The following is a 15,711-nucleotide window of genomic DNA, read 5'->3' on the forward strand; positions in this document are numbered from 1 at the left end:
GAATCACAATGGATTTAATTTGGCTTTTTTGACACAGATCAACAGAAAAAGACTTTAGTGTCTCAGTGAGAACAGATCTCTGCAAAGTTATCCAAATTAACTACAAATATAAGGCAAAAAATAATTGATTGCATAAGTATTCACTCCCCCCCCCCCCGCCCTTTAATATGACAGACCAAATAATCACTGGTGCAGCCGATTGGTTTTAGAGGTCACATAATTAGTTAAATAGAAATCTGTTTTTTGGAGACCTGTGTCAAGGAGTTTAAACTGATCACAGTAAAAATACACCTGTACCTGGAAGGTCCAACTGCTGGTGGGTCAGTATCCTGGCAAAAACTACACCATGAAGACAAAAGAACACTCCAAGTAACTCTGCAGAAAGATTATTGAAAGGTAAAGGTCAGGAAATGGATACAAGATAATTTCCAGGTCACTGAATATCTCTTGGAGTACGGTTAAGCCAATCAAGAAATGGAAAGAATTGGCACAGCTGTAAATCTGTTCAGAGCAGGCCGTCCTCAATAACTGAGTGACCGACCGTGCACGGAAGGGACCAGTGACAGAGGCCACCAAGAGACCTATGACAACTCTGGAGGAGATACAAGCTGAGATGGGAGAGACTGCACATACAATGACTGTTGCTCGGGTACTTCACCAGTCACAGCTTTATGGGAGAGTGGCAAAGAGAAAGTCAGTGTTGAAAAAAACTCATGAAATCTCAGCCAGTTTGGCGGAAGGCATGTGAGAGTCTGAAGTCAGATGGAAGGTGGTTCTATGGTCTGATGAATCCAAAATTGAGCTTTTTGGCCATCAGACTAAATGCCATGTTTGACATAAGCCAAATACCGCACATCATCAAAAATACACCATCCCTACCATGAAGCAGGTTGGTGGCTGCATCTTGCTGTGGAGATGCTTCACTGCAGCAGGCCTCAATCCAATTGAGAATTTGTGGCTGGATTTAAAAAGGGGCTATTCATTCATGATCCCCATACAATCTGACAGAGCTTGAGCAGTTTTGTAAAGAAGATGGGGGAAAAATTGCAGTGTCCAGATGTGCAAAGCTGATAGAGACCTATCCACACAGACTCAAGGCTGTAATTGCTTCCAGAGGTGCTTCTGCTAAATACTGACTTGAAGGGGTGAATACTTAAGCAATCAATTATTTAGTGTTTTACATTTGTAATTAATTTAGATCACTTTATTGAGACCTGTTTTCACTTTGACACAAAGTCTTTTTCTATTGATCAGTGTCAAAGAAAGCCAAATTAAATCCATTGTCATTCAGTATTGTAAAACAATGAAACAAGAAAATGTCCAAGTAGGATGAATACTTTTTATAGGCACTGTAAAAACAGCAGGAAGTGGCCTTTGGACTATTTCAGTCTACTTCAATAATTCACTCCCTTCTTTCTCTCAGTTTCTCTTCTTCCCATCCCCACCCAAATTTCATTTTCAACAAATGATTAAAGAACACTCTTCTTCCAAGTACATTGTCTTTATATACATTATTAAAACTGACAAATTCATGAACAATTTAAATCAGAAAGCCATAGAAATAAGGACAAATGCATACAGGTCTACAAATCATGCAATCATCCAATTATCTGTTCATATCTTTGGCAGTTCAGTTCAATGGTCGGACATTGGGAATATCTTTCCAATGGGAAATTAATAATCCCATTTGATGGTTTTTGTACTTTGGGATGGAAGAGATTTATTTTACTTCACTGCTTTGGGGAACTTCGCTATAATTTTGAGCTGTGAACAGGCGAATTCTATTAATATCAATTTTTAACCCTGAAAAACTACTGCTACACACATCAAAGTTGCTGGTGAACGCAGCAGGCCAGGCAGCATCTCTAGGAAGAGGTGCAGTCGACGTTTCAGGCCGAGACCCTTCGTCAGGACTAACTGAAGGAAGAGCTAGTAAGAGATTTGAAAGTGGGAGGGGGAGGGGGAGGGGGAGATCCAAAATGATAGGATAAGACAGGAGGGGGAGGGATGGAGCCAAGAGCTGGACAGGTGATTGGCAAAGGGGATATGAGAGGATCATGGGACAGGAGGCCCGGGGAGAAAGACAAGGGGGTGGGGGGAACCCAGAGGATGGGCAAGGGGTATAGTCAGAGGGATAGAGGGAGAAAAAGGAGAGGGAGAAAAAGGAGAGTGAGAGAAAGAATGTGTGTATAAAAATAAATAATGGATGGGGTACGAGGGGGAGGTGGAGCATTAGCGGAAGTTAGAGAAATCAATGTTCATGCCATCAGGTTGGAGGCTACCCAGACGGAATATAAGGCCCATCCTCTGGATTCCACCCCCCCCCCCCCCCGTCTTTCTCCCCGGGCCTTCTGTCCCATGATCCTCTCATATCCCCTTTGCCAATCACCTGTCCAGCTCTTGGCTCCATCCCACCCCCTCCTGTCTTCTCCTATCATTTTGGATCTCCCCCTCCCCCTCCCACTTTCAAATCTCTTACTAACCCTTCCTTCAGTTAGTCCTGACGAAGGGTCTCGGCCTGAAACGTCGACTGTACCTCTTCCTAGAGATGCTGCCTGGCCTGCTGCGTTCACAAGCAACTTTGATGTGTGTTGCTCAAATTTCCAGCATCTGCAGAATTCCTGTTGTTTGCGTTTTAAAAACTACTGCTACACATGGTTTACAGTTATTGAGATACTACTCTTGTGATAACGAATTTTTAACAGAAGTTCATCTCCCCTGTTAACTGGTATTGGATTATCTAGAACAAACGCAGCCTGCTTCCAATGAGAAGATTCACTCCATGTGTTCAGACTGATGTCCACGTCCAGGTAAATTTCATACCAAAACGGAATAGCAGTTAGACTTCCAGCGGAGTGCACTTGAACCTATGAGTTAAAAGAGAGTAAAACTAAAATTAGTATGGTTTTAGTTATGTCCAAAAGCATACGGTTGAATTGTAGATCGGAAATTCCTACTGTTTACAACTAGCTGTTGCATTGAAATGGTTAAAACTGCAGCAGGGACATCCTGCTGTCTGTTATAAAGTAGTAACAGACTACTACTTCTGTTGCTGCTAACAGTAACTTCTGTTACTGTTCCGCTTCTGTTATAAAGTAGTAAGTTTACCTACAATAGCAATTGATTTCGCATGTATTGTCTTTGTTTCAAAGAATATTATGAATTTACTTGAAAACAGTAAGAATCTCTAGATATGATTCTTATAGTTGAACTAGATAATATCCAGGCATCTTACCTGTTAATCTCTAAGTATAACTGAATCCTTAGAAAGTCAAGCAATTGTTAAAGCCCCATATAATACAATATACAACACAATTACATTTAACATAACAAAATATCCCAAGATGCTTCTCAGAAATCTCATCTGAGAAAAATCCTGCCACAAAAGAGATATCGGGGAATGTGGTGACAGAATTGACTTTTTAATGTGTGTCTTAAAGGTTAAAGTCCAAACAATGGAAATTGGAGATGAAAACAAAGCCAGAGTTGGAAGAACACAATTCACAAAGAATTGTGAGGCTGATGTAATCGAGTGATGCTAAAAGGAGAGGTCATGGGTATTGAAAGAAAATGATGATAATTTTAAACACAAGAGGTTTTGCAGATGCTGGAAATCCAGAGCAATACACACAAAATACTGGAGAAACTCAGGAAGTCAGACAGCATCTATAGAGAGGAAAAAGCATTCAACATTGAGTCAAGACCCTTCATCGGGACTGGAAAGGAAAGGGTAAGAAGTTAGAATAAGAATGTTGGGGGTGGGGGAAGGAGTACAGGTTGGTAGGTGATAGATAAACCTGGTGAGGGGAAATATAGGTGGTTGGAGGAGCGGTGAAGTGGGAAGCTGGAAGGTAATAGGTGAAAGAGGTAAGGAGCTGAAGGAAGAGGAATCTGATAGAAATGGATGGTGGACCATGGGAGAAAGGAAGGAGAAGGAGAGCACCAGAAGGTGATGGGTAGGTGAGGAGAAGAGAAGGGATGAGAGGGAAGCCAGTATGGTGAAAGGGAAAAGAGAGAAAGGGCAGCGGGGAGAAATTACCAAAGATTAGATAAATCAATGCCCATGCCATCAGGTTGGCAGCTAACCATGTGGAACATAAGGTGTCGCTCCTCCAAACTGACAGTGGCCTCATTGTAACAGTGGAGAAATCCATGGTCCAATATATCGGAATTGGAATGGAAAATGAAATTAAAATAGATGGTCACCAGAAAATTCTGCCTTTTGCAGCAGACGGAGCAAAGATGCTTGACAGTGGTCCACACCGGTAAATATCTAACCCAACTCAGGGACAGACAATGTCTGTAGAAAGAAATTAATGGATGACATTTCGGGTCAAACTGCTTTATATGTACACAAAGTTTATAGGTAATGTTGTTACATGGAGAGGGATTTACGTCATTATCATTATAGTGACGTAATTGACAAAGTCTATATATCCTGAAAATTTCTCCGTATTGCCTTCAAATTTAAAGATACAAATTATAACTAAGAGTATTGATATGAACAATAAGTTTTTATATTTCAGCCTATACTTTGATGAATTAAATTATATTATTCCTAACATTTATATCATTCACAGGTCTAGCAGGTTGGTATATTTTGCCTTTGTACATGTAATACGTGCTTAATATTTACAACAAATTATTTGTCAAACGTTTAAAAGACATAGTTACAAGATTAGGGGGTGGTCATTTAAAACCTCCTTGTAGGAACTCCAGGATTTTCAACCTCAGAAAGTTTGGAGGCTGCATCATTGGTATTTAAAGAGGATGAAGATAAACATTTGAAAAATCAAGGTATGAATTGCTATGAGGTAAGGGCACAGAAAAGATGAGACTTGAGTCAGATCAACTCTGATTATTTTGAATGGAAGGGCAGGCTTGAGAGGCAGAGTAATCGACTCCTGTTCCTATTTTCTGATGTTTTATGATCTTGTTTTTCATTAAAATTATATGCAACAAACATTCTATAGGTAGTGGAGTCCCTGTTGCAGCTTAAGCTCAAAAGGGTATTATTCACGTGAATATTTAATTAGCAGTGAAAGAATATGACTAATTTTGGTACTAGAATGTAAAGTTGTAAACAAAAGCAAAATTCAAAGTTCCCATAACCACTGATATAACTTTAAAAAAATACACTTTACCCTGATTTCACTGCACAGATCATCAGTAACAAGGTCCAGGAGATTCAGCTTTAATAGTTCCACTGGCTCACTGAGTTGAACATGAGGTAAAGTGGATAAATGCAAGAATACATGGATAGGTACCTGTAGGGGAAAGAAATAAATTCCTTCATACTTACCACAGGAAAATCTATTTAATATAAGAAATTGATTTTGTACAACATGTACACTATACTAACAAGAAACAACCTTGAATTGGTTGATGAAAGGTGCAATATTGAAACCTAATGTGGGTTCTTTTCCCTGAACAGCACTTTCTTGCTGTAAAGTGTCAGACTCGATGAGTATTCCATATATTGTTATACACTGAGGCAGCAACCTTCCCTCGGGTCGAAGCAAGCATCTAAAAAAGACAAACATTTAAGCAGTCTTAAGATAATTCAACAATAAACAAACTTTATATATCCCTTTCTACTGATATAGAATGGTATCTGCATCACATTATACCTTACAGAACCTAACCTGCAGAGGTAAACACCAAATTAAAATCTGGCATTTATGCATTTAACACCCAAAAGAAATTCTAATCCCACCCCATAGACATCAAATAACAAAAACAGATCCCAAGCATGAAGTGGAGGGATGAGAGGTAATCTAACGTATGATCAAGTAACTTCCAGGATGAATCCAATTGAAGCAAAGAAATAGATGGGGATTTCAGCAGGTTTGAGGTAAAGTCAAAGGAATGAACTAAAATCAAAGTCATTGAGTTTTTTCTTCCAACAAAAAAAAATAAAGAAAAGCTCCTGGTCTCAAAGAGTGCAAAGTTTAATGGGCATGTAGGACTTTTCTTGCACTGTATAAGTAATAGATTTAATTTCCCAAGTTTAATATTAACATAAAATATCCCACCATTAGATCAATTTAATGACAATTATATTTGTGCATTTTACAATAATGGGCCTAATAGGTCTTAAGTTAAACTATGATGTACAATTGCTTCATAGAGTTTACAGTTCAAATTATACTTAATACACAAAAATGAATTCCAATCGTTAAGCATGAGAAAACAAAAATAAGATGTTCTTTTTGTTCTGGTTCTCTATAACATGTCACATTCCTTAAGGAGCTGGCTGTCTATAGCTCTTAAATATAACCTCAATACCAGAAGGTTTAATATATGACTCGTCAATTCTAATAGTCAGGTGTCAAGTCACAGAATCTTAATTTGTTCTGTTATTTATTTGTTTAGTTTGAACATTTTGAGGTTTTCTTTTCAACATGACACTCGGTGGCCACTCTATTAGCTAGAAGAGTGGAACATGGTGTGGTCTTCTGTTGCTGTAGCCCATCCACTTCAAAGTTTAATGCGTAATGCACTCAGTGATGGTTTTGTGCACACCACTGTTCTAAACGTGAGGTCAAGTTGCAGTCACCTTCCTGTCAGCTTGAACCAGTCTGGACCTTCTACTCTGACCTCTCTCATTAACAAGGCATTTTCGCCCTGTTAAAGAGCACTCGTTAAATGTACTCCTTACATACGTGCATTCACAGTCGCCCTCGGTAAGGGAGAGGGAAAAGAGCTGCCAGGAGTTCACACTGGACAAAAATAAGTAAAGAACCATTATTGTGTTTTTCTGGTAGAAATCTTGTTGTAAATATTGGCAGTTTTCCTTTCATTATTTTTGTGAAACTTTTGTCAAATTACATTTGATTTTTTAACACACCTATAAATACCCTTGCACTAAAGTGCTAAGCGACTCCAGCCACACCCACAAAATTGCTGCTCACTGGATTTTTTTTGTTTTTTGCAACACTGAGCTCTAGAGATTGTTGTGATTGAAAATCCCCAGAGATCAGCGCGTCACAAACCACCCCATCTGGCATCAACAACCATTCCACAGTCAAAGTCACTTAGATCACATGTCTTCCCCATTCTGATGTTTAGTCTGAACAACAACTCAACCATATCGGCAAACGTTTATGTATTGAGTTGCTGCTACATGATTGACTGATTAGATTTTTGCATTAATAAGTAGGTGTACAGGTGTACCTCAAAGTGGCCACTGAGTGTATTTGCTCATTGCTGAATAAATGTAGAAATATATAAAATCACATGCAAATTAAGTCAGTAATCCCATTAAAGATCTATAATTGGCCACTGGCTCTACACTGCATGAAGATGTGGCCCAGGAGAATAAAACCCATTTCGTCATCAAAATATCCCCGACTGAGACAAACTTGGGTTGCCTCCCCATTTTACGTCACTTTTACCATCTATACCATTAATCAGTAGCTTATTGTTTCTGCAAGACAAGAAGTTTATATGCATTCTTTTAAAGAACAAGATGAAAATCAGACATACCTAGCAAGGACTGCTTTCTCTACCAGGCCTTGTCGTATAAGTCCACATGTCTCTATAGCGTCGAGAATAATCACACTCCAGAGCTTGCCTGACTGAGGCCTTTGCAAAAGTGTCGAGTCATCGTCCAGATAATTATGCCAAAACTCTAACAGATCTTTGGAAATGTTGTTGGATTCTGCTAGAGTACTCAATGTAGCTTGCTGCTGTGCTTTCTCTAAGGAACTAAAAACTTTAACGGGTGCCAACTTAGCAGCAATCAGTGGCAAAATTGAAAAACCCTCTGATACATCTAACAGGTACAAAGTGTCAAAGGTTGGGTCTGAAGAATTATGGAAGTTTGTGTTTTCACAATTCATCTCATCCACTCTCTGTGAGAAACAGGTTCCGCTGTCCGCTGGTGTTAATGAAGATAACACACTGTTTAGAGCCGATCTGAAACAGTCATTATATTGAGTGTTATTGAGACGAGCTATTTCTGACGATTCAAGCATACAATGGAGGGTCATTCCAGAGTCACTCGTAGTCTGAAGATTGGCCAAAGCATTACACAGTTCAGCTTCACATGCAAGATGGCTACTTGGGTGATCACTCAAAGTGCTCATTTCGACTGTGTTCTTGTTTTCACGTCTCAATACAGCAATACTGTGAAAAACCAGGTATGAATTCTTGCAGGAAACATCAACTACAAGAGTATCACCATATTTCACTATCTGGCCTGCAACATAAGAGCAGATATAAATCCTAAGCCAGATTCTGCTGACCTGTTTCCCTCCCAGAACTTAATTGTATGAATAGTCAAGGACAATTACTCATGTCACAAAAGAATGAATACATGAAGATGTGTGCATTCAGCTCATAACAATTGTAATTTCTGGTTCTGAAAATAAATCATCACAAAATTGAGATCCTTGTACATCAGGCACAGAAACCTGTGTCTTGCCAATTTACAGTGCTCTTGAGCTAAGTGCATGGCAGGAGTTCGGCCTAAATTCTGGCCCTATTAACTGCAAATTTGAAGACTTCACTCCTGGTGAGAAGTGATAGTTAGCATGAAATTGTTCTGTTACTAAGGCAAACAGGGCATGCCAAATTTGAAGCTTGCAGCAGCAGCTTTAACTATGTGCTAAATAATAAATACTTGTGTTTGGAGACACATTACGCTGCTCACAAAAACCTGATGTGGCCAAATAAGATTCCTGCTAAACTGCCAATACTTCACAGATTGAAATTAGATAACTCAAAAATAATCTTAACACTTCAACTGAGAACCAGAGGAAGTGTTCTAAAGGCTTTCCAATTACTGTGGGACAGGAAGATGAGCCTCAAAGCACATACATGACAGAGTAGAAAGTTACACAAAAAGCACAGTTCCAACCATTTCCCACTGTTGTTGACAGGTCTATCGCAAAGTAATTGAAAGGAAAATGTATGAGGAAGTGTTTCATATTTTTAGTATCTTCAAATAAGGAAACAACTATCATTCTATTATGATAAATCTGCTTATTTGAGATATCATCTAATATTGATAAAAATGTATAAATTTTATATATGTTTACAAAATGTATAAAGTATTGATTTTAAAAAGTCTCATCTGCTTTCCTCAAAAATACTAATTATACTTCATTATTTTTATTTAGTTTCTTTAAAACAAAACAGCATTTTTAAATGAAGTATTGGGATGATGCTTCAGATTTCTTGACAAATTCTATCCTACTCTGTTCAACCCCAATAGACTAAACTGTCTGTTTGGTCAAAGCTTAAAATGAATCTATGGCTTCTCTCTACTTCTCTCTCAATTCCGAATATCCCCAAGATCCTCAGATTTCTTTCACTTAACCGTTAATGGTTGTGTCTGTATCTTATGGACTGGAATTTCTCTATTCCTCTCCACCTCACTGTCCTCTTTGAAACTTGTTTTCTCAAATAGAACTCTGGTCATCCAACATGGCTTGGTGGCAAATTTTATCAACAACTTTCCTGTGACTTTTTTACTATGTGAATGCACTCTATAGAATCAGATTGTTGTTGTCTTATTAAGGATAAATGGTTGATGCATTTTGGTTTCATTTCATTTGGAGAATACAACAATCTGTTCATATTATATAATATTATGTGTGTTTTGCTCTGATTTCCAGCATTGGCAAAATCTTTTCTGTTCATACTATGTTTATATTTGATTGAAAGAGTAAATTTTCACTGAACAAATTCTCAGCAAACTATAGAGTTTTAAATCATAGAGCAAAAGCCACTTGATCTGACATGCTAGTGCTAGTTATTTGAAAGAGAGGCCTAATTCAGCCCTGCACTCAAGGTTTTCCCTTTATATTAACCCACTTTAGGTTGTTTTCCAAATTATTTTGAAAGTTCTTGAGAAATGGCATTTTTTTTTTAAAGTGTGGCAGAGCAAAAATTCTCATTTCCCGTTTCTATGACCATCGTTCATCAACAGACTGCCACACAAAACAGTTTCTTTCTACTTGCTCTAAAAATATCCTTCATAGTTCTGAAATCACTACTAGTGAATTAAAATATTTTCCCTTAACAAATTTCTCTATTATTTCATACTGACCGAGTGCACCCTGCACAGGATATACAGCCTGTTCCCAACAGGTTTCTTCATCAGGGCCAGTGGAAAGACTAGTTTCATCATCTAGCTGCAGAACAAACCAAGCGACGATAGCATCCAGCACACCCTCCTTAACTACTGGCAGATAAAGTCGACAAGGTTTCCTATTTGTAAGTTCTTCCAAGTCCTAATATAAAACATAAACATAAAGACCGCCATTTGCTGCAGACTTCACATTATACTTAGCGCATGGTATTTTCAAAAGAACAAGATACCAAATTACCTCTCAAGGGATTTTTTTTTAAAGATATTACATAAAATGAATTTTTCTTTTAGTTTCTGAATTATAATACGATTCATATGCTGAATTACTGTGTAATTAAATAGTGCAAAAATATATCCTTTCAAAAATGCTTACATGCAAACAAATCTTAACAATGACAGAAATTTTCCCGACTTTACTCTTTCAAAGAAACAATAATCAGATTAAATGGTATAAAGGTTAGATGTAGCTCTCCACCAGAAATAAAAAGATTCAGAAATACCGCCTGAATATCTATACTGATCTCTTACTCCACTGGTGCATTACAATTTAACTTTAAACTATTTGCTTCACTCTCTGGATATAGTAGCTCATTGGACTTGAGGCCAGAATACTGGAGATACGAGCTAAATCCCATTTCACTGGGATCCAATAGGTATCTCAAGTTGAATTCCAATTAAATAAAATTTAGAATAAAAGGTAGTATCACAGGTAGGGATGAAGAAACAACTTGATTGTTGTAAAAACCCATCTAGTTCACTAATGTCCTTTAGAGAAGGGAACATTCCCTTAGCTAATCTGTCCTTGACTCTCTGAAACAGCCCAACAATTAATGGGCAATGTTCACATTCTGTGAACCATTATTTTTACAAAACCCTTCTGATGTCAGTATAAATTCACATCCCTTCACCACTGTGTTCAAAGAGAGCACAAACTGTTACAATACATTAATGCTGAGGCTCTGACCTCAAATGCTTTTATGTGCATCAGTGACTTATATCCCATCAATGGGTTTACCCAATAGTGTTTACCCTATACTCATGAAACATCAGTGAGTTTACTCTGCAGCCGACCAAATAAATAATCAGATGACCTTGAGGGCTAACATAGAGTGAAACATAACAAAAACTGAGAGCACAACTGCACATGTATTCCCCTACAGTTAATTCTTTACATCTTTGCCTGAAAGTAAAAGTGTTGCACTGTTTTTTGAACAGTACTATGAATATTATGCCTCACTGGTACTAGCAAAATACAGTCACAGGGCAACTTCAAGCCCAGAATACACTTTCTCGATAATGTCCTTGGAATTGATGCAGCAGTTCTCATACCTGTGGACTGTTGAAGTCAATTGTTATGGCCTGGAAGTGATCAGTCAGAGGGGTGTATCCACCTGGTACTCGCCTCATTCGTTCAGTGGTGTAAGGTTCAGCAGCATCACCATTACAAAGCTCACTGCTGACTGGGCTGTACCACGTTATTGTATCATTCATCCGCAACCCACCAATCTCATTGAAGCAAACTCTGACAAATAGGAAAAGAATAAACTTGATTCAAGATTATCAAAAGCTTTCCATAATGAAACTGGGTCTCATAATTTAACATAAAGTTTAAAACTTCTTTTAGTCCTTTCATTGACACACTGAAACATCACAATTCCTTTTGCTTCAAATCAGATTATTAATTTGTTGAAGAAAAACTGCTACAAAATTGTATTTGGTTGCATTATCTGTCAACAGGATTAGGTCGTGGTTTTCCTCCTTGCACCATTTGCTGTCATTTCACCCTCTCTGATATCTTAGGCACGATGTTTTGTAGGACAATATCACTTAGCTGAAGAAATTGGATTGGCTTATAAGCCATAGAATCAAGTCATGAATGCTTTTATCTTAGCTGAGGCATTCTTTCAAGCAGGTGCTGACTATCTCTTGTCACGTGACTGGCAACAACGAATATAGAATTGAGTCAGGTTTTGTAAACAAATAGACATTTATTAAGCTCAGCTCAAAATCAGTAAAAAGATAAACAAACGAAAACCTTAACCGGAAGTAAACTGCTATGCGGCCATTTAACAAACCGCTAAACTCAGTACTAGTTCTTAAAGCGATAAGTGCAAACACAGTATTAAAGTGGTAAATTCAAACACAGTTCTTCAAATGGTAAATTTGAAAATCCAAGAGATTTATACAGTCAATTAGGAGAGACTTTCCTGAAGTAAAGAATTCCTCGAAGACACGACGTTACTATCGATCCCAGCCGGAACCTGCCTTGTCCGCAGGATTCACGATGACGGAAATAAAACGTTTAAAGGCACTGACCTTTTTCCTCCGTAGACTAGATTAGAAACTGCACAACCTATTCTGCTTTTTTTTAGCAGAGGTTATCTCATGCAGATCATTTGTTCTTGAACAAATTCAATAATGGTCGATCCTCTCCAAAAAACCGTCGAACGACTCCTTCAGGTTCCCGTCTTCACTCTCCAATATTACTGAAAAGGTACTTCAACAAATCTGACAACTATTCAACTATTAGTGAAACTGCCAGCCCAACACCTCTGTACCTTACAACAGACAGTAAAACTCCGTTTAAAAATTACACTGCTTCATAAGACTAATACACAGCATAGCAGAATAACTGACTGATGATCTAATTGAAAACTAACTGCGTCACCAGGGGTCTACAGTTATATACCTGGTGAGAACAGGTCATCACGTGACCTCACATCGATGGGGAAATTACATCATGTGACCTCTGCAAGACCATTACATCATCCTCATAAGACAATCACAAGATATTCATGAGGAATGTAACACTCCTTATCCTTGATAAGCATCTTCCTCTTCAGCTCTGTGGTTTGTGACCTTGAGTACATAATCATAGAAACCCTTTACAGTACTGAAGAATCCATGTATATCATAGTTATCAGCATGTTACTGAGCTTCCTATTTTCCTTTCCACCTACTCAGAACCCACAAAATTGGAGTGGGAGCAAATTTCGCTTGATCACAAAGGAGCACCTAAGATGAAGGAGATAATTTCGATGTTTCCAAGAATTTTGAAGATTTTTGCAAGTGTTAACATTAGTATATTTTCCAATCTTACTATGGGTGGCCCTGGTCTGAGAAACATACAGGAATTCAAAGATCTGCTACCTGCTTAAACCATGAGTTTTGTGCCAGGTCTGAGATCCGGATTGCCAAATACCCTCATCCTCAATCAATCAAGGACTGATATACTGAAGCAAACGGCTTAATAATTTCTCCTGCTGAAAAGTGGTTCTCGAGAACTGATCCATGCTTTCCAGGTTCTCATCATTGGGGCCATCAGTCTTTGGTTGGTAATTGAAATTAGTTTGGAGCTCAGCTTCTGAAATTGTGGAAGTGCAAATGACACCTGAAGTTTGGGTGATCTCGGCTTGGAAGCGTAGTTGCCATGGGTCCCATTAGTTCCAAGGATTAACTTGCTGTGATTCAGTGATGACTAACGAATTCTTAAACTTCAAAAGTGAAAGAACATATTTTGAGTGACAAAATCTGTAATTTTTTTGGATCATTGTGTCAAAATTAAAATTGCTTGCCCTGACAGATTAGTATTTTGGGTATTTCTCTAAAGCTAATATACTTGAGACAGAGGGAAGGTTTTGCCAGCATCCTTTTTAAAATTATGCAAGTTATGCAAGGGTTTATACAGGGCAGAGTTTGTTAAGTGTGTCCAGGATGGATTCCTGTCACAGTATGTTGACAGGCCAACTGGGGGAATGCCATACTAGATCTAGTATTAGGTCAGGTCACAGATGTCTCAGTGGGTGAGCATCTGGGGGACAGTGACCACTGCTCCATGGCCTTTAACATTATCATGGAAAAGGTTAGGATCAGAGAGGACAGGAAAATTTTTAATTGGGGAAGGGCAAATTATGAGGCTATAAGGCTAGAACATGCGGGTGTGAATTGGGATGATGTTTTTGCAGGGAAATGTATTATAGACATGTGGTCGATGTTTAGGGATCTCTTGCAGGATGTTAGGGATAAATTTGTCCCAGTGAGGAAGATAAAGAATGGTAGGGTGAAGGAACCATGGGTGACAAGTGATATCAAATCATTAGAAAGAGGTGACATAGGATCGGAAGGTGTATGATCTTTATGGGTTGAGCTAAGAAATCGCAGGGGTAAAAGGACCCCGATGGCAGTTACATACAGGCCTCCAAACAGCTGCAGTGATATGGACTACAAATTACAACAGGAAATAGAAAAGGCTTGTCAAAAGGGCAGTATTATGATAATTGTGGGGGATTTCAACATGCGAATGGATTGGGAGAGTCAGGTCAGCACTGGATCTCAAGAGAGAGGATTTGTAGAATGTCTGCAAGATGGCTTTTTAGAACAGCTTGTTGTTGAGCCCACTAGGGGATCGGCTGTACTGGATTGGGTATTGTGTAATGAACCAGAGGTGATTAGAGAGATTGAGGTAAAGGAACCCTTAGGGGCGAGTCATCATAACATGATTGAGTTCACTGTGAAATCTGAAAAAGAGAAGCCGAAATCTGATGTGTCGGTATTTCAGTGGAGTAAAGGAAATTACAGTGGCATGAGAGAGGAACTGGCCAAAGTTGACTGGAAAGGGACACTGGTGGGAAGGATGGCAGAGCAGCAGTGGCTGGAGTTTATATGAGAAGTGAGAAAGGTGCAAGACAGGTATATTCCAAAAAAGAGGAAATTTTCAAATGGAAAAAGGATGCAACCGTGGCTGACAAGTCAAAGCTAAAGTTAAAGCAGAGGGCATACAAGGAAGTGAAAATTAGTGGGAAGGTAGGATTGGGAAGTTTTTAAAAGCTTACAAAAGGAAACTAAGAAGGTCATTAAGAGGGAAAAGATGAACTACGAAAGGAAGCTACCAAATAATATCAAAGAGGATACTAAAAGCTTTTTCAAGTATATAAAGAGTAGAAGACAAGTAAGAATAGATATAGGACTGATAGAAAATGATGCTGGAGAAATTGTAATGGGAGATAAGGAGAGGGCAGAGGAACTGAACGAGTATTTTGCATCAGTCTTCACTGAGGAAGACATCAGCAGTATACTTGGACACTCAAGGGTGGCAGGGAAGAGAAGTGTGCGCAGTCACAATTACGACAGAGAAAGTACTCAGGAAGCTGAATAATCTAAAGGTAGCTAAATCTCCCAGACCAGATGGAATGCACCCCCGTGTTCTGAAGGAAGTAGCTGTGGTGATTGCAGAGGCATTAGCGATGATCTTTCAAAAGTCGATAGCTTCTGGCATGGTTCCAGAGGACTGGAAGATTGCAAATGTCACTCCGCTATTTAAGAAGGGGGCAAGGAAGCAAAAAGGAAATTATAGACCTGTTAGTTTGACATCGGTGGTTGGGAAGTTGTTGGAGTCAATTGTCAAGGATGAGGTTACAGAGTACCTGGAGGCGTATGACAGGATAGGCAGAACTCAGCATGGTTTCCTTAAAGGAAAATCCTGCCTGACAAACCTATTACAATTTTTTGAGGAAATTACAAGTAGGCTAGACAAGGGAGATGCAGTGGATGTTGTATATTTGGATTTTCAGAGGCCTTTGACTAGGTGCCACACATGAGGCTACTTAACAAGA

At 38.7% G+C, this 15,711-nt stretch overlaps 1 protein-coding gene across 2 annotated transcripts in view; it reads right to left on the reverse strand.

Annotated features, from left to right (window-relative positions):
* Nucleotides 1-2,564: 2,564 nt before the first annotated feature.
* Nucleotides 2,565-15,711, reverse strand: part of prmt9 (protein arginine methyltransferase 9) — an 83,862-nt gene continuing 70,715 nt past the window's right edge. Inside the window, exons 7-12 of one of the 2 annotated variants that reach the window (XM_072256038.1) lie at nucleotides 11,429-11,621; nucleotides 10,058-10,241; nucleotides 7,489-8,203; nucleotides 5,373-5,526; nucleotides 5,145-5,267; nucleotides 2,565-2,867 (exon numbers count right to left, since the gene is read on the reverse strand). In XM_072256038.1, coding sequence (XP_072112139.1) covers nucleotides 2,649-2,867; nucleotides 5,145-5,267; nucleotides 5,373-5,526; nucleotides 7,489-8,203; nucleotides 10,058-10,241; nucleotides 11,429-11,621 — 1,588 coding nt within the window. In that variant the 3' untranslated portion in view covers nucleotides 2,565-2,648. Of the gene's footprint in view, nucleotides 2,868-5,144; nucleotides 5,268-5,362; nucleotides 5,527-7,488; nucleotides 8,204-10,057; nucleotides 10,242-11,428; nucleotides 11,622-15,711 lie in introns of both variants that reach the window. The other variant, XR_011885757.1, reaches the window with a different exon arrangement.

The sequence above is a fragment of the Mobula birostris genome, chromosome 4 (genome assembly GCF_030028105.1).
Source record: "Mobula birostris isolate sMobBir1 chromosome 4, sMobBir1.hap1, whole genome shotgun sequence".
In the NCBI taxonomy this organism is placed as follows: Eukaryota; Metazoa; Chordata; class Chondrichthyes; order Myliobatiformes; family Myliobatidae; genus Mobula; species Mobula birostris.